Source organism: Mixophyes fleayi, chromosome 7 (genome assembly GCF_038048845.1).
Source record: "Mixophyes fleayi isolate aMixFle1 chromosome 7, aMixFle1.hap1, whole genome shotgun sequence".
NCBI lineage: Eukaryota > Metazoa > Chordata > Amphibia > Anura > Limnodynastidae > Mixophyes > Mixophyes fleayi.
In genome coordinates this window covers 108755031-108776989 of record NC_134408.1, presented here as the reverse complement: position 1 = coordinate 108776989, position 21959 = coordinate 108755031, and the positions used below count along the sequence as shown (strand labels likewise).

At 39.9% G+C, this 21959-nt stretch overlaps 1 protein-coding gene across 3 annotated transcripts in view; it reads left to right on the top strand.

The window, feature by feature from the left end:
- Positions 1 to 21959, top strand: part of ERBB4 (erb-b2 receptor tyrosine kinase 4) — a 634946-nt gene that overhangs the window by 459689 nt on the left and 153298 nt on the right. For 2 of the 3 annotated variants that reach the window (XM_075180321.1, XM_075180319.1), the window contains exons 12-15: positions 10629 to 10828; positions 13312 to 13444; positions 15954 to 16047; positions 16398 to 16552. In XM_075180321.1, the coding sequence (XP_075036422.1) occupies positions 10629 to 10828; positions 13312 to 13444; positions 15954 to 16047; positions 16398 to 16552 (582 nt within the window). The remainder of the gene's footprint in view (positions 1 to 10628; positions 10829 to 13311; positions 13445 to 15953; positions 16048 to 16397; positions 16553 to 21959) is intronic. The other variant, XM_075180320.1, reaches the window with a different exon arrangement.

The following is a 21959-nucleotide window of genomic DNA, read 5'->3' as shown; positions in this document are numbered from 1 at the left end:
ATCTCCAATATAGACTTATTAACAAGTGGGTCTGACAGGACCAGAGATTTATGTATACAAAGCAACAGTAATAAGGGGCAAGTAACATACCCCTCAGTCCTGAATTTACTGACCCGCCTTCCTGGAAGTCAGGACATTTGTCCAAACTGCCAATACTTTTGGAAGGTATGTGCCGCTTTATGCTGCAAGGGTGCCCAGCAATGCTTTTAGGGGAAGGATGGTGACGAGGGTGGCCTAGCTCTTTAGAAACATTAGGCATGGCACTGGGTAATTAAGTACGCCCTATTCTGTCATGACATGACCAGACCATGCTCCTTTAAGTTGGTGTTCCACATGCTCAAACTGTCCTGCTTTCAAAAAGGACAGGGTTGGGAGGTACGCAGTTATATGTTAGTGGATAGCACATTTACTGTCTTGCAAGAGACGTTTATGGCATCTCCATCATCATTTATTTATTTACCGCCACTAATTCCGCAGCGCTGTACAGAGAACTCACTCACATCAATCCCTGGCATAATTTTCCATGTCAATAGTTCCTGGTACATTGACAGGCTACTTTCTTTTGAATATTAATCCAACCCACAACATAGCTGACTCAACCCTGATTAAGCTGTATGTAATCTTCAAAGTTTTTAAAAAATGCAAAGAATAAAGTAATGAAAATAGCTAACTTATTGCCACTAAACTTGTTGCTGGTAATGTCCCAGATTTGTAACTTATGCACTGACTGTTCATATTCTGTTCTACATTTTAATATTTGTGAAGGAGAGTATTTATGCAACTAAATTGGTTTTGTGTTGTGTCAAGTAGGCAGGTTATTATTTCAGGAGAAAGAATATATAATACAATGTATATTACATAATTACTATTTCACATGATTCAGACAAGCCAGATGCTTCTCCATCTTGCATCATTCTGGTATAGTGCAGAAGCCATAGTCTGAGTGATTCTCATATTGTCTTCTAGTTAAGGCAAATGCCGATTGGAGGGTTCATACACAGGGCCAGTGATCAGGACCATCTTAACAACATTATGGGCCCCCGGGCAAAGCAGTGCACCGTGGGCCCTTAGATATAGATATAAAGATGTATACAGATACAGATATAGATATATAGAGATAGATAGATGTACTTGCTCAGTGACCCTTGAAGGTTTTTTTTGCAGGTTTTTTTCTTTTGCAGGATTATTTATTCTCATTAAGAGCCGTGCCTATGGGGCCCCCTTGCCCGTGGAGCCCCCGGGCAGCTGCCCATCGTGCCCAATGGAAAAGATGGCCCTGCCAGTGATATCACAGCAGGCATAACTGATGCTGTAACATCACTGTCCTGTGTACATATCAAATAGGGATGAGCAAACTTGTAAATTGTTTTGCAGCATATCCTCCACATCTTGTGTTCCCTGTCCATCTCAACCACACAGCAGAAATTATTGGCAGAAACCTATTATTAGGGCACTTGTGCTGTTATATGTAATAGGTTTCAGCTACGTTGGTGGTAGATGTTAAACCACAAGAAGCTTTTAGACGTAACCAATTTGTTGGTTTTATTTCAGAGCTTGTTGTAACAGATGATAAATATACATATATACAGTTGCTCACAGGTGATACTGACTGCAACAGACAGGCAGTATGACAAGCTTATGCAGTTAGTGTACTTACCACTATTATAGTACATTAATATATGCAGATGGTAAGCTTATATTGTGTCAGAAAACAGGTTGCTCATATATATTTGTGCCTCTGCTCACTTTACATAACTATATATGAGTAAGTTTGACACAAAAGGGTGCAGCTTCAGTTATCATTTCTTTTCAGTTTAACTGTCACTGGAAGAATTTGCTGAGAGCCGAACTTCCTGTCTGTGCATGATTAGCAGAGCGATGCGAAGGACTGGAGACTGTCCCACTTCCTGTTTTTACTAGATCACAGGGAACACCACTACCAAGATCGGAGATGGAGCGTAGTGCTCCTTTTTAACAGAAAACTGTACATTTCACAGGATTTAGGTCTTCTCCTTTTTTTTCCAAAGTCCCCAGCCAGCCAGATTTACACCTCATGGGGCCCTAGGCAAGATATCGGTCCCCCCCCCTTCACACACACAGTGGCCCCTCACACACAGAGTGGCCCCTCACACACACATAATACACACACACAGTGGCCCCTCACATACACATAATACACACACACAGTGGCCCCTCACACACACATAATACACACACACAGTGGCCCCTCACACACACATAATACACAAACGCAGTGGCCCCTCACACACACATAATACACACAACCAGTGGCCCCTCACACACACACACACACATAATACATGCACACAGTGGCCCCTCACACACACACACACAATACACGCACGCAGTGGCCCCTCACACACACACACACACACACACAATACACACAAGCAGTGGCCCCTCACACACACACACACACACACACACACATAATACACGCACGCAGTGGCCCCTCACACACACACACACATGCACACACACACATAATACATGCACACAGTGGCCCCTCACACACACATAATACACACAGACAGTGGCCCCTCACACACACATAATACACGCACACAGTGGCCCCTCACACACAGACACACGCAGTGGCCCCTCACACACACACACACACACACACACACACACACACACACACACACACACACAATACACGGACACAGTGGGCCCTCACACTCACATAATACACGCACACAACGGTCCCTCACACACACACAATACACACAGACAGTGGCGCCTCTCACACACACAATACACACAGATAGTGGCCCCTCACACACATAATACACACAGACAGTGGCCCCCTCACACACACAATACACACAGATAGTGGCCCCTCACACACATAATACACACAACCAGTGGCCCCTCACACACACACACACACATAATACATGCACACAGTGGCCCCTCACACACACACACACAATACACGCACGCAGTGGCCCCTCACACACACACACACACACACACAATACACACAAGCAGTGGCCCCTCACACACACACACACACACACACATAATACACGCACGCAGTGGCCCCTCACACACACACACACACACATGCACACACACACATAATACATGCACACAGTGGCCCCTCACACACACATAATACACACAGACAGTGGCCCCTCACACACACATAATACACGCACACAGTGGCCCCTCACACACAGACACACGCAGTGGCCCCTCACACACACACACACACACACACACACAATACACGGACACAGTGGGCCCTCACACTCACATAATACACGCACACAACGGTCCCTCACACACACACAATACACACAGACAGTGGCGCCTCTCACACACACAATACACACAGATAGTGGTCCCTCACACACATAATACACACAGACAGTGGCCCCCTCACACACACATAATACACACACTATTAATATACTACACTACCCCTCCCCCAACTTATCTTTTTCCATCTAGGAGCTGTGGACTGGAGTCTTCATCCCCTTCACACATGGGACGGCACCTGTCATGTGGTGCACGTCCCATGTGACACACAGCAGGCCACACACAGGAGGGAGGGAGGAGAATAGCCACCACACCCCCATCCCCCTACTCGCGGTACAACCCCCCCCCCCCCACATGAGTCGCGGGGGAGGGGTGCCATGAGTCGGGGGAGTGGCCGATTTTTTTTTTTTTCAATTCTTGTCTCCCACAGCTGGGCCCCCCGAGAGCCGCTAGGCCCTAGGCAGGTGCCTAAGTTGCCTAGCGGTAAATCCGGCCCTGCATCCAGCTATCACCAGCCGCAGCCATCACAAGTACTGATGAAGAAAATGCTTTATTAGTAAATAAAGCATTTTTACATTTTCTTCTTTTATAAAGTTATTTTATGTTTTTTATCTACTTTAAAGAAAAAAAACTGGAACTTGAAGCCCTAGTCCAGCCAGCTCACACAGAAGCACCCTGCACTGGCCTGACGAGTGGTAAGACTCCTCTTACTGCTGGTTATTACTGCTGCTGTATCACCAGAGAGATGAGCATCGCTGGGGGCATTTATTGTTAAATTGCTCAAAATTTTTGAAAATCATGTTGTCGATTATCGGAGGGCCTTGGTAAATAGACCACCCAAAATATAATAGGAAAAGCGGAACTTGAATATTGTATCCTGGTACACAGGAAAGCATATGAGGAACATGCATATATTTAACTAAGCATAAACCCTTGAGTTATTTCATGTATATTATCCAAATCGGTAATGCACAGACTCATATATATCTATTAATACTATTTAGTGACTTTATTTGCTATTTTATAAGGAACATCGGAAAATGTGTTTTGATGTAAGACTATATTAGATTATTCCTTTAGGTTACTGATTTCTACAGCATTCAATTACACCTCCAGACCTGTAGATCTGTCTTTACGCTCTTCCTCCATTAATCTTATAAACCATTTATTGCTCTGCTCAGTCAAGTGAAAACTAAGTTACTAAAGTACCTGCTGAATTTCTGGTTCTTAAGTCTAAGACCATCACACTCTTTGTCATTATCCTTGGCCTTTTGGAAGCGTAGGATCTGTAGACTTCTATGGGATTGTGATTTCAGATCAAGTTTTCTATTTTCTTCGGTATTCCTAAATCTCAACTTTTGTAAACTGCAAGGTTTCATTTCCAATGCTATTACGTATTTTCAAGGCTTCACTCAGTATTTCTGTATATATGATGAAATATTGTGTATCTGTAAACACCCTCACAAATTCTACTATCATAGGAATGGTAAGAAACTACAACAATCTTTTGTCTTTTCTGTACTAGGGTAAGGCTAACATGCTAATTTAGACTCTACTTTCTCATCTAGTCTACTGTAACCTAGGGGCCTATTTATTATTGACCCCATAAACACTGAGGGCCTGAGTCATTAAGGAGAGCAAAGCAAAAAAAGGGTGTAAATTTGCACCTTGGCAAAACCATGTTGTATTGAAAGGGGAGGTAAATGTAAAATATGGGCACAGGTTTATAGTTGGTGTAGGGCATGCCCTAGATCAGCTTTAAATTTCAGTGTAAAAATAAAGCTATCAAGTATTTGTGTGCTACATGAAAAATAAGACAGTATTTTTCTTTCATGCAAAATAATAAACTAATTTGCACCCCTTGTATTGAAATATGGTTTGTCCCGTCTCAGATTTGCTCCTTTTTTTTTGCCTTGCTCTCCTTAATGACTCAGGCTCTAAGAGTTGTCTAACCACTGCTGTCACAGTCTCTGCAGTTGTGAGCATGCATTGTAGTTCCACTAATGAAATTAATAAATAAAATAAAGTACAAACATATATGTTAATTTAAAATAAATATTTTCAAATTATGATTGCATTAAATAGCATTATTCTGAGAATAAAGCGTTTTTAATGCCTCAATTCTGTTAAAGCCATCCTATGATGGTGGTAACAGAACAGGTATTGGTAAGTTAAATTGGCTTCCCCATACAAAGGCAATATTATTGCTGGCAATAACCCCTTTTTTTCTACTGACTATTTTTATTTGAGAATAATTACTTAAAATAGACTTTCATTCACATTCCATGTTGCACCTTGGTGCACATATCATAGTATGTCACTGTTAATCCTCATACACGTCTATGGGAAAATATGTGATAATCTAATTAGTGAGCCAAGTAATCCACATGCCTCTCTAAAGACGGTATAGTCAGCTCTCTGCTGTGTTCAGTAACAGATTAGGGCCTAATGAGCTTTTATATGAAAATTAAATGGAACTGTCCTAGGTTATTTCCTTATTTTACATTGAATGGTTTCATCATGAAGCAGCAAAACAAAAAGTAATATTTGGCTTAACAGATAAATATTTTTTTTCCTTACTGTCAGCAATGTAACACTATTTGTTTTTCTAAGACAATCACTAGTGTTATACATTTCATATATTGGTTTACATGTTTAGAAGTTTTCCTTTTTTAAGTTTTGTATTACAATTTAGCATTTTCAAACATAAGTCAATGTTTTATGTAAGTCGTCAAGCCTGATATTTATTGATATAGCAGGTTAATACTTTGTAATATATATATGTGTTACCATCTACCTACCAGGCATTGACTCAGGAAGTCCCTGTCTGACTCCCAATAAATGACTGGTGATAAGTCACACATATCACAGGGAAAGGGGGAAGAGCCACTTGGCACGTTTATTAAATGGCTGTGTAACTTAAATGCCCTTAACATGATAAATTATATTTATGTAATGTAACCATTAAATGTAAATGATAAAGCAATTAAAATTGTACAATATTTATGTGAAAGATTAACTGAACAATTACACTCAATAATGACAATGAATGATGATATGTAGTACTGACATGCAATATTAGGATGAGTAATTGCAATGATGAAATGGCAGATTCAGCAATAGTAATAATCTTAGTAACACTATTCAATAAGGACTCTGATCGGTACTCTAGCTTTCTGGGATGTGGCTGTGGAGCAGTTCCATGTTAAGCGTCACACTCTGTGCTCAAAGCACTTGGCAGATGGAGAAAATTATAACTATCCTTTTTGGCACCAGCCTCTCCCGGTTTGATGGGCTATGACCTCACATCCTCCTCAGGCATGCTGAGCGGTGTAGTTCTCAGCACCTGAGGTAGTGTTGGATGGCACCTCTCTGCCGTGATTCCTCCTTTCTTTTCACTAAACTCCCAGGACCCAGCCTCCCTATACAGGTGGGTGCTGGGTCCAAGATTTATATATTGGATTGATATATGTGTATGTAGATAGACAGACAGACAGATAGATAGATGTACAGTATTTATAAAAGATGTGCGCAGACCCCCGTGTTTTGGTTCTAATATCATCTCTGTGTTTCGCTTTTGGTTGTGCCCACAAATCTTTATGTGTTTTGGCTTTGGATCTGGATTTCATAAGAAAGTTGTGAAAAACAAGTAAAATCATGCAGTTGGGAGCTGTTTTTGTTCCTACATTAGCATTTAAAGCATTAACATTAATTTACAGTCTATTTTCTAATGATCTCTTCACAACTGTCAGAATGTTCACCAATTGTGGCTAAAGGCTGCAGCGAACTGGCTGGCTAAAATTAGTGGCAGAGCAGCAGTAAATATACATGGCAGCTTACTAAAAGATACAGTCCCTGTGAAACATTGTGGCACAGCAGTGGCACACAGGATGGCAGCTTAATAAAATAAGTGACACCTTTAAAACATAAAGGCAGAGCACTAGATGATGGGATGGTCATTTTAGGAAAGAAGATATTCCAGGGTAGGCCCACCCCACGACTGAAATGCTTTGAGCAAATAGCTGAAGCAAATAAAATGTGTGGCATTACATCTCGTTAGTACCTTGTGCTGGGTGTGATCCATCTGTTCTACAGTTACATGATTGACATTTAGGTCAACACCATAGTATAGGTTGAAAATCAATAATAATGACATCAACAGCATAATAAGACAACTTGAATGTAGACAGTTTTATTAGGTCAACAATTCAAATGTAGACAGTATTATTAGGTCAACAAGTCAAATGTAAACAGTACTTTTAGGTGGACAATAATATTCCTAACACTAACCCTATCCCTAACCCTAACCTTAACACTAACCTTATAATACTGTCTACATTTGAATTGTCGACCTAATAATATTGTTGACCTAATTGTTGACCTAATGATACTGTTGACATTTGAATTGTCGGCCTAATAAATACTGACTTAGTATTATTAGAGCAACAATAATATCCCTAACTCCATCCCTTACCCTTTCCCTAATTCTATCCTTAACCCTAACCCTGTCCCTTACCATATGATACTGTCTACATTTGAATTGTAGACCTAATAATACTGTCAACCTAATGTTGTTGACTTTCTGAATGTCGACAAAATGAATGTCTAGTTGTCGACCGTATACCTTTGGAAATGTGAGGATGGGTAGTAATGATGATTTTGACATAGAAATTGAGGATGCTACTTTGGAAATTGATAATGTACAACAGGATGAGGGGATAATTGTGGATCTGAAAATGTTGCAATGTGTTGTACTTGAACAAGATAATGAGGAGAATGATGTATGTGTCCAAGTAAGTCAGTCACCAGTGGTATCACCTCATGACCATGATAAGTGCATATACCTCTGGAGTGTGGAAATATTCTTATCCCTACCCAGACAACATTTATCAAGGCATCTGTAGCCTTTGTGACGCAACAATAAGACACCTCCTCCTTTCATCATCATCATCATTTATTTATATAGTGCCAGTAAATTTCGTAGTGCTTTACAATTGGGAACAAACACAGTAATAACACAATACTGGGTAATATAGACAGATAGAGAGGCAAAAAAGCCCTCACTTTCAAATTTAAACACTTTGGATTTTAAAAGCAAAACATATTTTTTGTTTGGTGTGCTGCTCACAATCAAACAGCACCCTGTTTTTTTCCCTAAATTGTTCAGATGTCGCTGATACTGCCTATCGCACTATTGCTTTCAGATTTAAACACTTGGGATTTTAAAAACAAAATATATATTTATTTTTGGGAATGTGCTGCTCACAGTCTTACACAACCCGGCTATTTCTCCACTAATTATCCACTCTCCGTTCATCTTTTATACATATATATATATATATATATATACCGACATACACACAGAACATAACCAAAAGTTGGTGGAATCCCTTGTATTTAGTGTACAGGTGCATAACATCAAGCAAACAGCCATGCACTCTCCATAGTCAAACATTATCAGTGGAATGATACGTACTGAAATGCTCAGTGACTTTGGTTGTGAAACTCACAACTAAGTTCCAAACTGCCTGTGGAAGCAACAGCAACACAAAAACTCTTCTTCAGGAGCTTCAAGAATTGGTTTTCATGGCCGAGCAGCTGCACACATGCCATGTACAATGCCAAATGTCAACTGGAGTGGTGTAAAGCACACCGCCATTTAGCAGTGGAAACGAGTTGACAGAAGAATCTGGGTTTTTCGGATGCGTACTGCCAACTGTAAAGTTTGGTGGTGGTCTGGGGCTGTTTTTCATGGTTTGGCCCCTTGGTTCCAGTGAAAGGGAAACAAAGTGATACAGCTTAAAACAACATTATAGAGGATTGTATGCTTCCACCTTTGGGGCAACATTTTGGGCAAGGCCCTTTCTTTTTTCATTTTTCAAAATACTTTTTATTGAGTTTTCCACAATCAAATGCAAGTAGATGACAACAATAGCAGAAACAAGTTAACATTTTGTTCAGGGGAAGAGGTGGTGAATGATATGATGATAGGGGAAAAGAAAACCAGGTGAACAGGTATATAGGGTCAATATATTACCCGTAAGAAACGTACAAGAAATAAATGACAATATACAATGAAGTATAATTGCAAAGATCAATGGTAACAAACATACACACAGATCTGGTTGCCTTTCACGTTGCATACAGTGACATTCTAGAGAATTGTGTGCTTCCAACATTGTGGCAACAGTTTGGGTAAGGCCCTCATGCACTTCAGCATGGCAATGCCCCTGTTAGTGGCATGCACAGAACACTCACCTCAACCCCTTTCAGCACCTTTGGGATGGAAAGCTATTTTATTTGATATCCTGAACATTTTTAGGCTCATGGCAGGTTGTGCATTATAGTGGTGTTTATGCAGGACAACTCCAGGTGATGTATAACATGGGTTGGGTGAATGAGAGGCTGGTGTTTGTATTGCTACACTGAAGACTGTTATATGACAGTAGAGAATATAATTCAAAATCAGATACCAATGTAATCTTCATATTCCTGTCCTACTTGATCCCTGTTTTATAAGTATCACTATACTGCAACTTAAAGTAAAAAGAGGGAGTTGTATGATTAGGGACTCAGGGCTGGCCTGCAGAAGTTAAGTGCTATCAATCATGTTGCAGAGTCACCTGTATGCGTTGAGAAGTAGAGGAGGCCATAACGTGAGACATCCTTGGAATCCAAGTACTCATGAATCTATTTGGTCTGTTGTGAATGATGCTAATCATAAATTCTATACTATTCTATACTAGTCACACTCTATTGATGATTGATATAAGAGGTCTTTGTGTTTCCAATGTGTCACTATTTGACATTTCTTACCATTTAATATGTACCATTTAATGTGTGCGTTATAGACAGGATTAGGCGATGAACATTTTCCAGAAGGGAAGTTGTGGGATAGGGTGCTCTCCCTTCCACAAGAACTCCAACATTGATTAGAGGCATTTGGACAAATTGCCTTTATCTGTTTGTGGTAGTTATGCCCTTGCATATCACATAGATATCTTATCAGAAAGATATTTAGACCACCATGTCTGAATATCCTCCTACATCCTGAGAAAGCTTATTTTTTTATATAACTCCTTAGACTAAAATGTTCTATTTTGGTTTATAATGATATTATTTTACAGTAGACCAGTCACCATTAAAGACTGAATAAATAGAGTTGTGTGTAAATTTTATGAACACATGGAGATAAGCAGTTTGCCTACATATTATTATAGAGTTGTAACACTGATTGCTGAATTGAATGTAAATTTTGCAATATTGTTCCAATGTTCATATATATAGAACACAGTTATTGACTTATTGTTTTGTGTCTCCTGTTTTCTCTCTGCACAAAGTGGGATTTCACTGCTCATCCTCAAGCGGCAGAGCCTCACATCCCTACATCTCCAGTCCCTGAAAGAGATCAGTGCTGGCAATGTCTACATTACTGATAACCACAATCTCTGCTACTACAATACCATCAACTGGACCTTGCTGTTCAGGACGTCCAACCAGAAACCCACCATCAGAGACAACAGGAAAGCAGAGAACTGCAGTCAGTATCTAGTGTCATGGTCACTAATGGGCTTGTGGGATAACATGGTACAACTAGCCACACACCAGATAGGAGCTTAAATCAGCAACTCATTTTTATATGCCAGAGTACTTTTATGCTCTTTACACAAAGTCACTTATACAGCCGAATGTATGTACTAATGTCACTCTATTTGGTGCATTCTCATGCTAAACATCTTTTTCCTAATTAAATTCAACATTTTACTATGAACCATCTAGTGGAAACTCTGTTGCCACTCATGTTAAGAGAAAGCAACTATGAAAGAATATAGAATGGAAAAAATAGTCATTTGTGGAGGATAATTTGTCCATAAATGTTATTGTATGTATAAGAATGATTCATTTTCCTTTATTGAAGTTGTTAATGAATATTTGTTTTTTGCAGTTATGTACATTACTGAAAAGTGTAGCGTTATTTATTAATAGTTTATTAAAGAGATGTCCACTTTACGTAATAATTTTACATATGCTTGCAATGTATCCTGATGTGTAGTACTGTAGCACCAACCATTTATAACAACAACCAAAGCTACCTTCATTCTTACCTAATGGCAGCTGTAATGGCCTGTAATATTATAAAGAAACACTCGCACAGAACTTCCCTATTATAATTTGAACCACCTGTTATATTCAAAAATGTTACAATTATAAATTTACAGGAGGTGCTATCGAAGAGAGAAATGTCCTGTCTACCTTACCTTGGCATCAGTTAATGCCTTATGTAAACTGGCTACCAATGCAGGGCATAGGCGGGAACATATCTTCTTCCTTTATCATACCCCAGATTTCCTGGGATTTAATTATACTAATGTCAGCTGCTATTGTTACTAGGTCCAGGGCCAGAAGTTTCCTTTAGTATAATGCATGATAAAAGTGATCCAAAAATGGTCAGATTTTAAATAATTCAATGTAATGCTTTAACCATAACCTAGATCAGTATTAACTATAGTAACCATAACCTAGATCAGTATTAACTATAGTAACCATAACCTAGATCAGTATTAACTATAGTAACCATAACCTAGATCAGTATTAACTATAGTAACCATAACCTAGATCAGTATTAACTATAGTAACCATAACCTAGATCAGTATTAACTATAGTAACCATAACCTAGATCAGTATTAATTATAATAACCATAACCTAGATCAGTATTCCATTACAGAGCTCTGACCTTTCTTCTCTAAGTTCTAATGATGTGAGAAACTCATATACAACATCATTTGTTATACTGGACACAAATAAAACAATATTTTAATACTCTTCTTTTGAGATATGGTTTTCCCTTGTGTTTTATAAAGGGTATTAGGGCTCACTTATGTCTTCAAGCAGCCGTGACTGGATCTTTGCATTTTTATGATGTTGGTTGTATGATACTATGGGGGATATAAGCATTTAAACTTCAACTCATGGCAGCATGTATGTCTGTCATTAAACTATTGAGTATATCCCTATCTGATCATTTCATATGTGTGTTTACCTACATTCAAAACAGCTGCACATCTATACTGTAGTATTTCCCTGTCAGATTTGTGCTAGTAAATAAATTATATGCATTGATTTTACCATGATGCAAGACAAATCAATTTCCACTATAATACTGCAAATATTATACTCAGGGCTATACTTACCATTTAGATAAACTACACATATGCCTAAGGCAGCACTGCTCAGGGATCAGCCAAGATTAGATTATTATTTACCTTTTAATTCTAACAATGATGGAGGTAGGGTTGTTGAATACAAGGACAGAACCATGTTTGATGCAAAATTCATAGTTTAAGATTTATTCAAAATGCGTAGAGCAATGTCAACCTTAGATATGGTATATTGATTTAAAGAACATTGAAATAAGTAGAGTTTACATTGACAACATGTACTATAAATGCAATACTATTCACACACATGTTTAACTTGTAAGGAGCGGTCAGCAGCTAGTGACACGCACTGCTGCACATGACTTCACCTTTCTTCTTTAGCAAACATTGGATTTTGAGCTTTTTTATGTAATATATGTAGCCACACAAATACACCCTTTAAGACCATTTGTAAAGGTGTCTTGTTGCTGTGCAAAATCACATATCCAGTGTAGAGCCTTTGCTAATTTTGACTTCTATTATCTCTTGAAGCGCGTAGGTTAAGATGTGTGGGTCTTAATGACCAAGATACCGCTTACCTATTGGCTTCATGGCAGTAGACAAAGCATGAAAGGTGGTATGTAGATTATTCCAGTTCATTAGGCTAATTAATCTTGGATCTAATTGGCATATTTTCTTCACCCACCCCCTGGTTTAATTAGCAGTGTAGTGGAGATTTGTGTTATATTATTGACACTGTAGATGCAGCCTTCTAACCCGTGTCACACAGGAATTCATGGTTTTGTAACAAGGGACTTTTTTTTCTGGGTGATTTGGACAGTTATGAAAAGAATAACAAACATATTCCTCTAATTGTCTTTTAGCTGCAGAAGGAATGGTGTGTCATCCTCTTTGTTCCGTTGCTGGTTGTTGGGGGCCGGGGTCTGACCAGTGCTTGTCCTGCAAATACTTCAGTCGAAGAAAGTCATGTGTCAGATCTTGCAATCTTAGGTCTGGGTAAGACATATCAAGACAAATATCTTGTTTAAGTGTCATAATCTAATGTCCAGCTATATATCTATGTAACTATGTAAGTGATACATTTACTTACACACATAGGGCATATTCAATTGTCCCGTTTTCCGCTGCGAAAAAAGTATTACTGTTATTACGGTAATACTAACCCGGATTTCAGCTCGCAGCTCCCTGAGCCGCGAACTGAAATCCAGCGTGAAAGGTACTGTAATAACGGTATTTACGGGCACTATTACTGTAATAACGGTATTTCCGAGCACTATTACCGTAATGACGGTAATAGTGCGCGCGCCGCGTTACTTTGGCCAGTAACGCCAACAATTGAATATGCCCCTAAATATATAAGACTGGGTGTGGTGAGCACTATAGCCCAACCTATGCCGATACTGAATGGGGGCCAAGATGCAAAGAGAAACATGAACCTGTAAGGACTGTCTGCATATTCATGTAGAACTCATAGACAGCAGCTACTGAGGATAGACAGTGTCACAAGAGGCCCATACATATATGTGTTTAAATGAGCGATTTTCATCCAGTGCTTGAACCTGTGTTGTCTGCATGGCATTTTTGGTGCATCCGGGACTAATATGTATACTAAGGAGGTGTTACCATACAGATAACAAGCTTTCCAGCTGAGGTTGGTATGCGGTGAGGGCAGCTAAAAGCACCACATTTAAAATGTTTGATTTATAGCAAGCGTGTACGAGTTCTGTCAAATAGTTAATTATCAGATAGTACAGATATAAAGAAATAGACAAGGGCACCGGGCAGTAGGATACTGACTACATTGTCAGGTAGTTGCAGTGGCATTGGAGACAAACATTTAAGAAGAGAGTGGTGAAGATTTTACATCACAAAAATGATCGCTGCCCACTGTTATGTCGTTATTTTTTGGGTTTGGTTTGTAGATTTCCTCCCAGCCTGTAGCACAATGAACTTTAAGAAGACACCATCAATTTTTACTCTTCCCTCCCATGCCTTAGTAACAAACAGTCTTTCAGAGTAATGAAATCTTCCTTCCTGAGAGATCATCTATTATAATTACAGCAAATTGCAGGCACTTCCTCTGCTCCCCTCCTTTCTCTCTTTACCATCATCCTTGTCACCTTATCTCATTTCCCATGTTGTCCCTACTGATTCTACTCTGTGCCTCCTGCTTCTACTTTCCCTTCTCTTTTATTTTCATCTCCTCTCTGTACTTCTCTCATTGTGATGCAGATGTGCTCCATTTACAGTGTTCTCCTGGCAGAGCACTGATATCATCTTTATTTACAGCAATGCTTGGAAAGCAGGAATCCAAGCACAGACCTGCTATACTTAATCCAGGTGTCTGCAGAGTTTATTTGGTGCATGACAAGTAAGCTGAAATAAGTATCAACTGGATGCTATATTAGCAATCAGAACAATCTGGCATATAATATATTTTTAACATGCTTGACAGCCTTGTAAAAGAACTGTTCCTTGACATTTCCAGTGTAATGGTGCAACAATGTTAAGTTCTTAGTTTGAAATAATCAAGCATAATTCAAGAATGGTGTTCACTAGAGATCCGGGGGTAAATGTATCCAGCTGCAGGTTTGAAAAAGTGGAGATGTTGCCTATAGCAACCAATCAGATTCTAGCTGTCAATTATTTAGTACATTCTTCAAAATGACAGTTAGAATCTGATTGGTTGCTATAGGCAACATCTCCACTTTTTCAAACCTGCAGTTTGACACATTTACCCCCTAGACTATAGAAGCAGTTTGTTTCAGCTTGTCATGATTTCCAGTGAAACTAATTTGTTAATATAATGTTTACTTTTTACCCATCACACCCTTAATATTGGATATTTCAAGTACTTAACATATCTGATTTGTTTACTTATCTGTCAGCCTTGGACTATGCTAAAGAAAACATGTATAAGTATGAACAAATTCTAAACTATTGGACTATCCTTCTTCCGTTCTCCTCCTTTACCTTCCTTTCTACCTGTAAAGGTATTAAGCAAAATTTAATACTATGTCCTATATATTAAATTCATTGATGTTTACAAATGACTAAGTTTGATGATCTTAATAAAGATCCATTGACTCATAGAGAGTCTGGGAGGTAAATGTATGATCCTCCGATATATGCAAGTCGCTGGAAATTGGCGACTTTGCAGTGAAAATTTAAAGCGGCGATAACTTGTAAAGGCAAACTTGCCTTTACAAGCCATCGCCGCTTTAAATTTTCTCCAGCAAAGTTGCCAATTTCGCAACTTGCAGAAATCGGAGGTTCATACATTTACCCCTAGATCTCTATTGACGGAGGACAGAATAAGTCATAAACAAGCAAATAGATGATTATATGTAGAGGTTATAAAGACTGCATAATATCTAGTGAAATTAATAAAGATGTATGTGGATAGTTCAGAAACCTGTATTCATTGTTCAGCCTTATGTGCTATCATTTGAGAGCTCTATTATTCCACTTACGGCCTGTTATTTCTCTATGACCTTGTCCGTAGAGAGCCCCGGGAGTTCACCAATGGTTCTGTTTGTCTTAAGTGTGACAGCCAATGTGAGAAGACGGAGGGAGACACGCCCACCTGTTATGGACTGGTAAGGGAACTAGATGAGAAGTCATGCTCGGCTGTTACAATGTGAAATTCAAACAAAAAGAAAACGCTGTGCAAATGTGTAGAGTATGCCGACTTGAGTGTAAAGGATTTGTCCCTAGGGAGCTGGGAGAAGTTCCGTTTAGATTTTTGATATAGCTATGGAATGGTGAGAGTATCTGGAACTCATACAACTGGCTTTTATCAAGTAGATGCACACAATTACTTCCTAGTTTTACATAGATATTGTCAGAATGTCTGCATCTCAAATCTAAGAAATGTCAAATTGTTATTGCTAGTTGCTGAAATTCCAGGTTTTAATTGTATTAGTCCTAACAGACATCATTATTTCAGGGCCCCGACCACTGTGAAAAATGCTCCAACTTTAAAGATGGTCCAAATTGTGTGGAGAAATGTCCCGAAGGACTCCAAGGAGCACACAGCTTCATCTTTAAATATGCAGATGAGGATAAAGAATGTCGACCCTGCCACCCAAACTGCACAGAGGGGTAAGAGTCTGTTATATTGTGATATAGAAGAGAGGATGCTTGTATATCACTTTTACATTGGTGACTAGCTTTCATTGAATATATCATGCTGTTTTTGCAGGAATAGGGTGATATTTAAGTATCAAAGTTAAATAACATTACTATTACGCAGTAGATATCAGAGATATCTCCAACATTCAGTACAAAAATGTTCACTAAAGCTGTCCCAATAATTCTCTATGTGGACGGTGAAATGGGACAGTTTAACAAGCTGCGCCAAGCTTTGGTTTGCGCATGTGCAGATATCTCATGACGGAGAGAACCCAGAAGAGAATGCATCCGCCACGGCGATCAGCCGGTCACGGAACTAACACAGACTGGGACAGTCTTCACTGGGACATCCTCTTATCGGAGGTGCAGTCCCAACATGAATTTAATGATAAATTAGTTTGAAATAGGTTCTCTGTGAACAGCCACGATAAGAGATGCCAGTTTTCCGGAGATATTCGTTGTTACATAAATAAGCCTCAAAATATCATTAAGTATATTTATCCATTTTTATTAACATATTTCATGTGTTGGTACAGGAGCGTGACCATTTCTATAAACATAATGCTGATGTGGTGTTTATATATACTGTTATTATTAAATTAAAATGCAGAGCTTGGTTACAAGGTTAAATATGCCATGTTGGCAAGGCTTTATAATGTTTTGTTCTTGTTTTGTTTTAATATTGCTCAGATAATCCTCTCCTTCCAGCAGGGGCTGAATGATAGAATTGTGTTGTGTGCAGACAATGCGTCTTACAAGAGGATGTCCGGTCCCCCTGCTCTCATTAAATGCCCCAGGTCTATCTCCAGGAATGTAAGATCAGGTCCTTTAGGGGCTGAGCAATTTAAATTGGAATGTGCACCCACAGCAAAACACAGGCATAATGTTCAGCAATTACAGGAGCACTAATAAAAACATTGTTTAGCTGAGTTCTTACCTTGTTGTTACAATTGGAGACAGAGGTCTCCCAAGCCCTTCCCTGCCTCACATTACATGATCTCAGCACTTTGCAGGATGGAGCCTTGTACCGTACAGGGAAATCTAGATGTATATCTACATCATCCCCCTGGTGCTGACAAGAGCATTTGGAAAGTAATCCAGGTGCCAGAACTAACACTATGTTTATTTGCAGCCATGATGTATGTGTCATACATATGAAAATACAGCTATGTAGAGAAAAGCCTTTATTAATGGGAAAGCAAAGGGAGCAAGCTAGGAACGAGAGACAGAAATAAAAGCAACGAAACAATTAAACCTAATTGTTCTATCCATTCGGATTTTTTCATTTGTTGCCTGTGTATTTGTAAATACCTCGTTCTGGGAGCCCTATTTTCTAATGAAGATCTATTTATATTTTTAAAGTCTATTTTTAAAACTTGTTTTTGCCTGAAGCTGAGTTGGATGCACGTTGGGTATAATTTATGCTCAAAAAGGCGCCCGTAAAAATAATGTAGTTCCACCCATATACTGAGTGGCCCGCATTGCAAGATGTGTCCAGCTCTGCACCCAGGCCAGGCTCTCCCATTAGGCAAGGTTAGGCACTTGCCTAGGGCGCCGGGCTCTGGAGGGCGCCACAGAATACTAAATGACTTTAAAACTGTGCGGCGACCACTGACCATACCTGTCACGGCCGCCGCACAGCATTCAGATGCACGGGGAGGGGGGAAGAGGCTATTTTGTCACCACCGCCGCCTCTCTGCTCCGTCTACTCCCCTCCACTTACTAGTGTCAGTGAGTGGAGGGGAGGAGACGGAGCAGAGAGGCGGCTGTGGTGAGACAAGGTAAGGAGAGATGGGGTGAGGGGGGAGGAGGGCAGCAATTTTTGCCGGGGAAGGGGGGGGGGGCGGCGATTTTTTAAAAATGCCTAGGGCGCCATGGATCCTAGCACCGGCCCTGTCTGCACCAGTAGTATAGGCACCAGGTATACATGCATACGCATACACACAAGCAGCAAGAAAAGTTTGCTAACATTTCTTTTGATAGCGCAAAACAATCAAAGTAGCAAAAACACAAACGCAATATAATATGTGCATGAAGAAAACACCTAGCAGTTTCAGCCGTGAATTTGAAATCAGCCAATCAGAAGTGGTGGCCACCATCATCATTAGTGTTTTTGCACCAACCCTCAAGCACCTGCATTGATATGGCTTTAACAGATGTATCTGTGTCTCTGTACAGGTCTGTTCGTAGTTACACTAATTTGTCATTACTGTACTTGGCCTACATTAGACTGCCCCCTCTCACCCATCCCTCTTTTCCAATTGCAAGTAGATGCAAGTGTAGATGTGTACAAGTCTGCAAACGCACATGTGCATGCAGCTTATTTTGTGGTCATACGTTTTACAAATTTGAAGATTTTATCCTACGCAAACAGGTGTACATCCAACTCAGCATCAAGACAATGCCCCATCTATCCAGCATGTGTCATTGCACAATGGTTTGATGAGAATGACCCAATTTAGCATTTATGGGGTATGCTGGAATGATCTATGAAACAGCTTTTTCCTTCACCCTCAACAAGGTGTTATTGAGTGACTGTGTTCTATCCCCCTTGCATATATTCGGACATTTGTAGACTCAATGCCAAAGTGCATGCCAGCTATACTGGCTGCATGTGTTGGTCACCCTATTAAGTAACTTTATATTTATGTTTTCATGTTTTTATGCACTACCTATGAGTTAACTGGTCTTTTTTTTACTTTACGTGTTGTTTTAATATGGCATTTAGTGAAAAATATATCTGTCAATGGGATTTTTTTTATACAGGTATATATATACATTATATATGTATAGTAAAGGGGAATTTGGCATAGAAGGAATTATGAGGTTCCAGTAGGTGGTAAAGGGGCAAGGCATTTTGTCTCCAAAGGCAAAGATGCCAGACTGCACCTGAAACTCTAGGCCTCAACAAAACAACCATGACATAATAGCATGGATAGTGCACAGTGATGTTACAGGGCTTATATTACATGGCTCTCTGTGCTCTTATGGCCAGGCCAGCAGGGAGTTCTACTTGCTGATGATTGTCAGGTGCAGACTAGACATTTAAGAGTGCTTCCACTGTAGAGAAGTAGGAAAGAAATGATTGTGTTTAGTGATGGCACCCTCAAGCCTTGTTGCGCCAATGGCAGCTGCCTCTTCTATTACCCCTTGGCCATGTCCTGCCTCTGGGTACAGTTTTAAAAGTATGTTCTGTAAGAAAAAAATCTACTTGTATGGTGGCTTGGTACAAAAAGACATAGCACTGAATAAACAATGATTGGTCACAACAGAAATGTAAAAAACAAAAGAAAAACCTCTTTCCTCAAAAGTTGCCAACATCAGGAAGCTGCTTTATCTACAAGTCTGCGTTTGTTCTGCTATATTTTTTAAGGCCAGGGTATATTACAATTAGAGAAGCCATTAATATGGACAGTGGAATCCTATTTATATACCCTGATTCTACTGGAGTAGGAGAGAACATACTTGCCAACTCCCGGAAACTTGCTTCCAGGAGTTGGGGGCGTGACTGGAGGGCAGGAGGGGGCGGGGCAAGGCCAATTGCGTCATTTTGGCCCCGCCCTTGCTAAACCGTACAGTACGTCGCGGGGGTGGGGCCAAAATTACGCGATTATCCTCGCCCCGCCCCCTCCGCCCTCCAAATTGGCGTGATTCACCAAGAATTGCGTCGATTCTCGGTGAAATCTTGGATCCGGGAGAAATGCCAGCTCCGCCGGGAGCCCGGGAGACTGACCCGAATTTCGGGAGTCTCCCGGACTTTCCGGGAGAGTTGGCAAGTATGGGAGAGAACCTCTTACTGGAGGTATTTTATGACTGGTCATCCTGTTTTCCTTGGGACAGCCGCAGGAGTGTCCTAAGCTGTAATGTGTCTACTAACTGCAAGTGTATAAGTGTACTATAAGTGGCTACATTTATAACACTGTATTTGAACTATTCAGGGCATTCTGTCCTTCACCTGGTGCTCTCTATGGTAGCACACAGTCTGACTCAGCACATGGGTGTCAGTGTATAACCAGATATACTGATTGCAAGGGGCATAGCCGCTATTCTGCATTGCATCGGAGAGTGTATGTTTGCAAGGCTTTGGAGGTGGATTTCTATTGCAATTCCCATTATCTGTTGTGAATTTACTGGTTATATTGTGGATTGCAATTGTCTTTCCCCAGCGGGTTTAATACTAGACATATGACTGGAAGCCAATGCTTGTGCATAGACAAGAGATGCGCAAATGTTTCAGTCTTTCATATTGCAAGAAGGAAAGAATTATGTTAGAGAAAAAATGTGTTAGTGTCTTCATAACGACCTCGTGTGAATGGTAGTGAAACATATTAATGAAAGTTAACATATGATCATTAAAACTCTAATTCTCAAGGTTTTAAATCCCAATTCTGTAATAGAATGTCTGTGTTTTCATGCATTTGTATCAGTGTTTTGTTTTCACCTGTGACAGAATTTGAGTGGACTAAACCCTTTAGAAATGGAAGTGAGAAATGTCTGACTGCCACGTGCGCCCCACAACACTGGCTGCCGTTCTCTAGCAAGTAAAATGAAAGCAGTAAATTATTCAGTATAACACGTTGATGTCAAAAGCTGTTGCCATTCACAATGAGACCTTTTTCCAGTTTCACAAATCTAATTACAACAGAGCCATGAGGGATGGAAGAATGAGACAGCAGCCAGGCGATCTGCTCTCTGTGTAGCTCATCGGCTGTATGCATTGGAATATAATCTCGATGATTTTACCAAACCACCAGGAATGCTTGCGTTCAGCACAAAAACTAAATATGTTTACTGGTGTGTACCGTAATTTGGTGCTGCTCTTGACGTATCACATCAAGCACTGTCTATGTAATCAGAGGCCCAGCTGCTAATCTGTTGTAAATAAGAAGTGTGCCCACAGCTAAGGATGCAGGAGGACAACATTCATGCAGCGTGCATTTTTCTAATGCTTGTGTCCAGATGTGAAGCCTCTGTCCTGCATGGATATGAGCTTATTCATAGCATGGTTTCATGGTGGAGAGTAAACATGCGACTATCCATAGATTAATAGAACAGCTCTCTGCATTCTATGCTTTCTGCTTGAATGACAGTGAACACTGACACTTATAGTTCAACACAGATGGAGAGTCACAGTTTCCAAAGTCTGCATACATTCACTGGCAGAGGGTGTCATATGGCATTATAAGGACATTTCCGAGCCAGATATTAATTATAACAGACAACTATAACATTTGAATTGCTGATAATCTGTCTTTTTATGTCAACAATCCTTGTATGTCATGTTTTTATCTTTATTTTCTATATCTGCATAGGTTAGCATAATTATATACCTTTTATTATCACTCCTATTCAGCTTTACAGTACTAAATGTATTCAT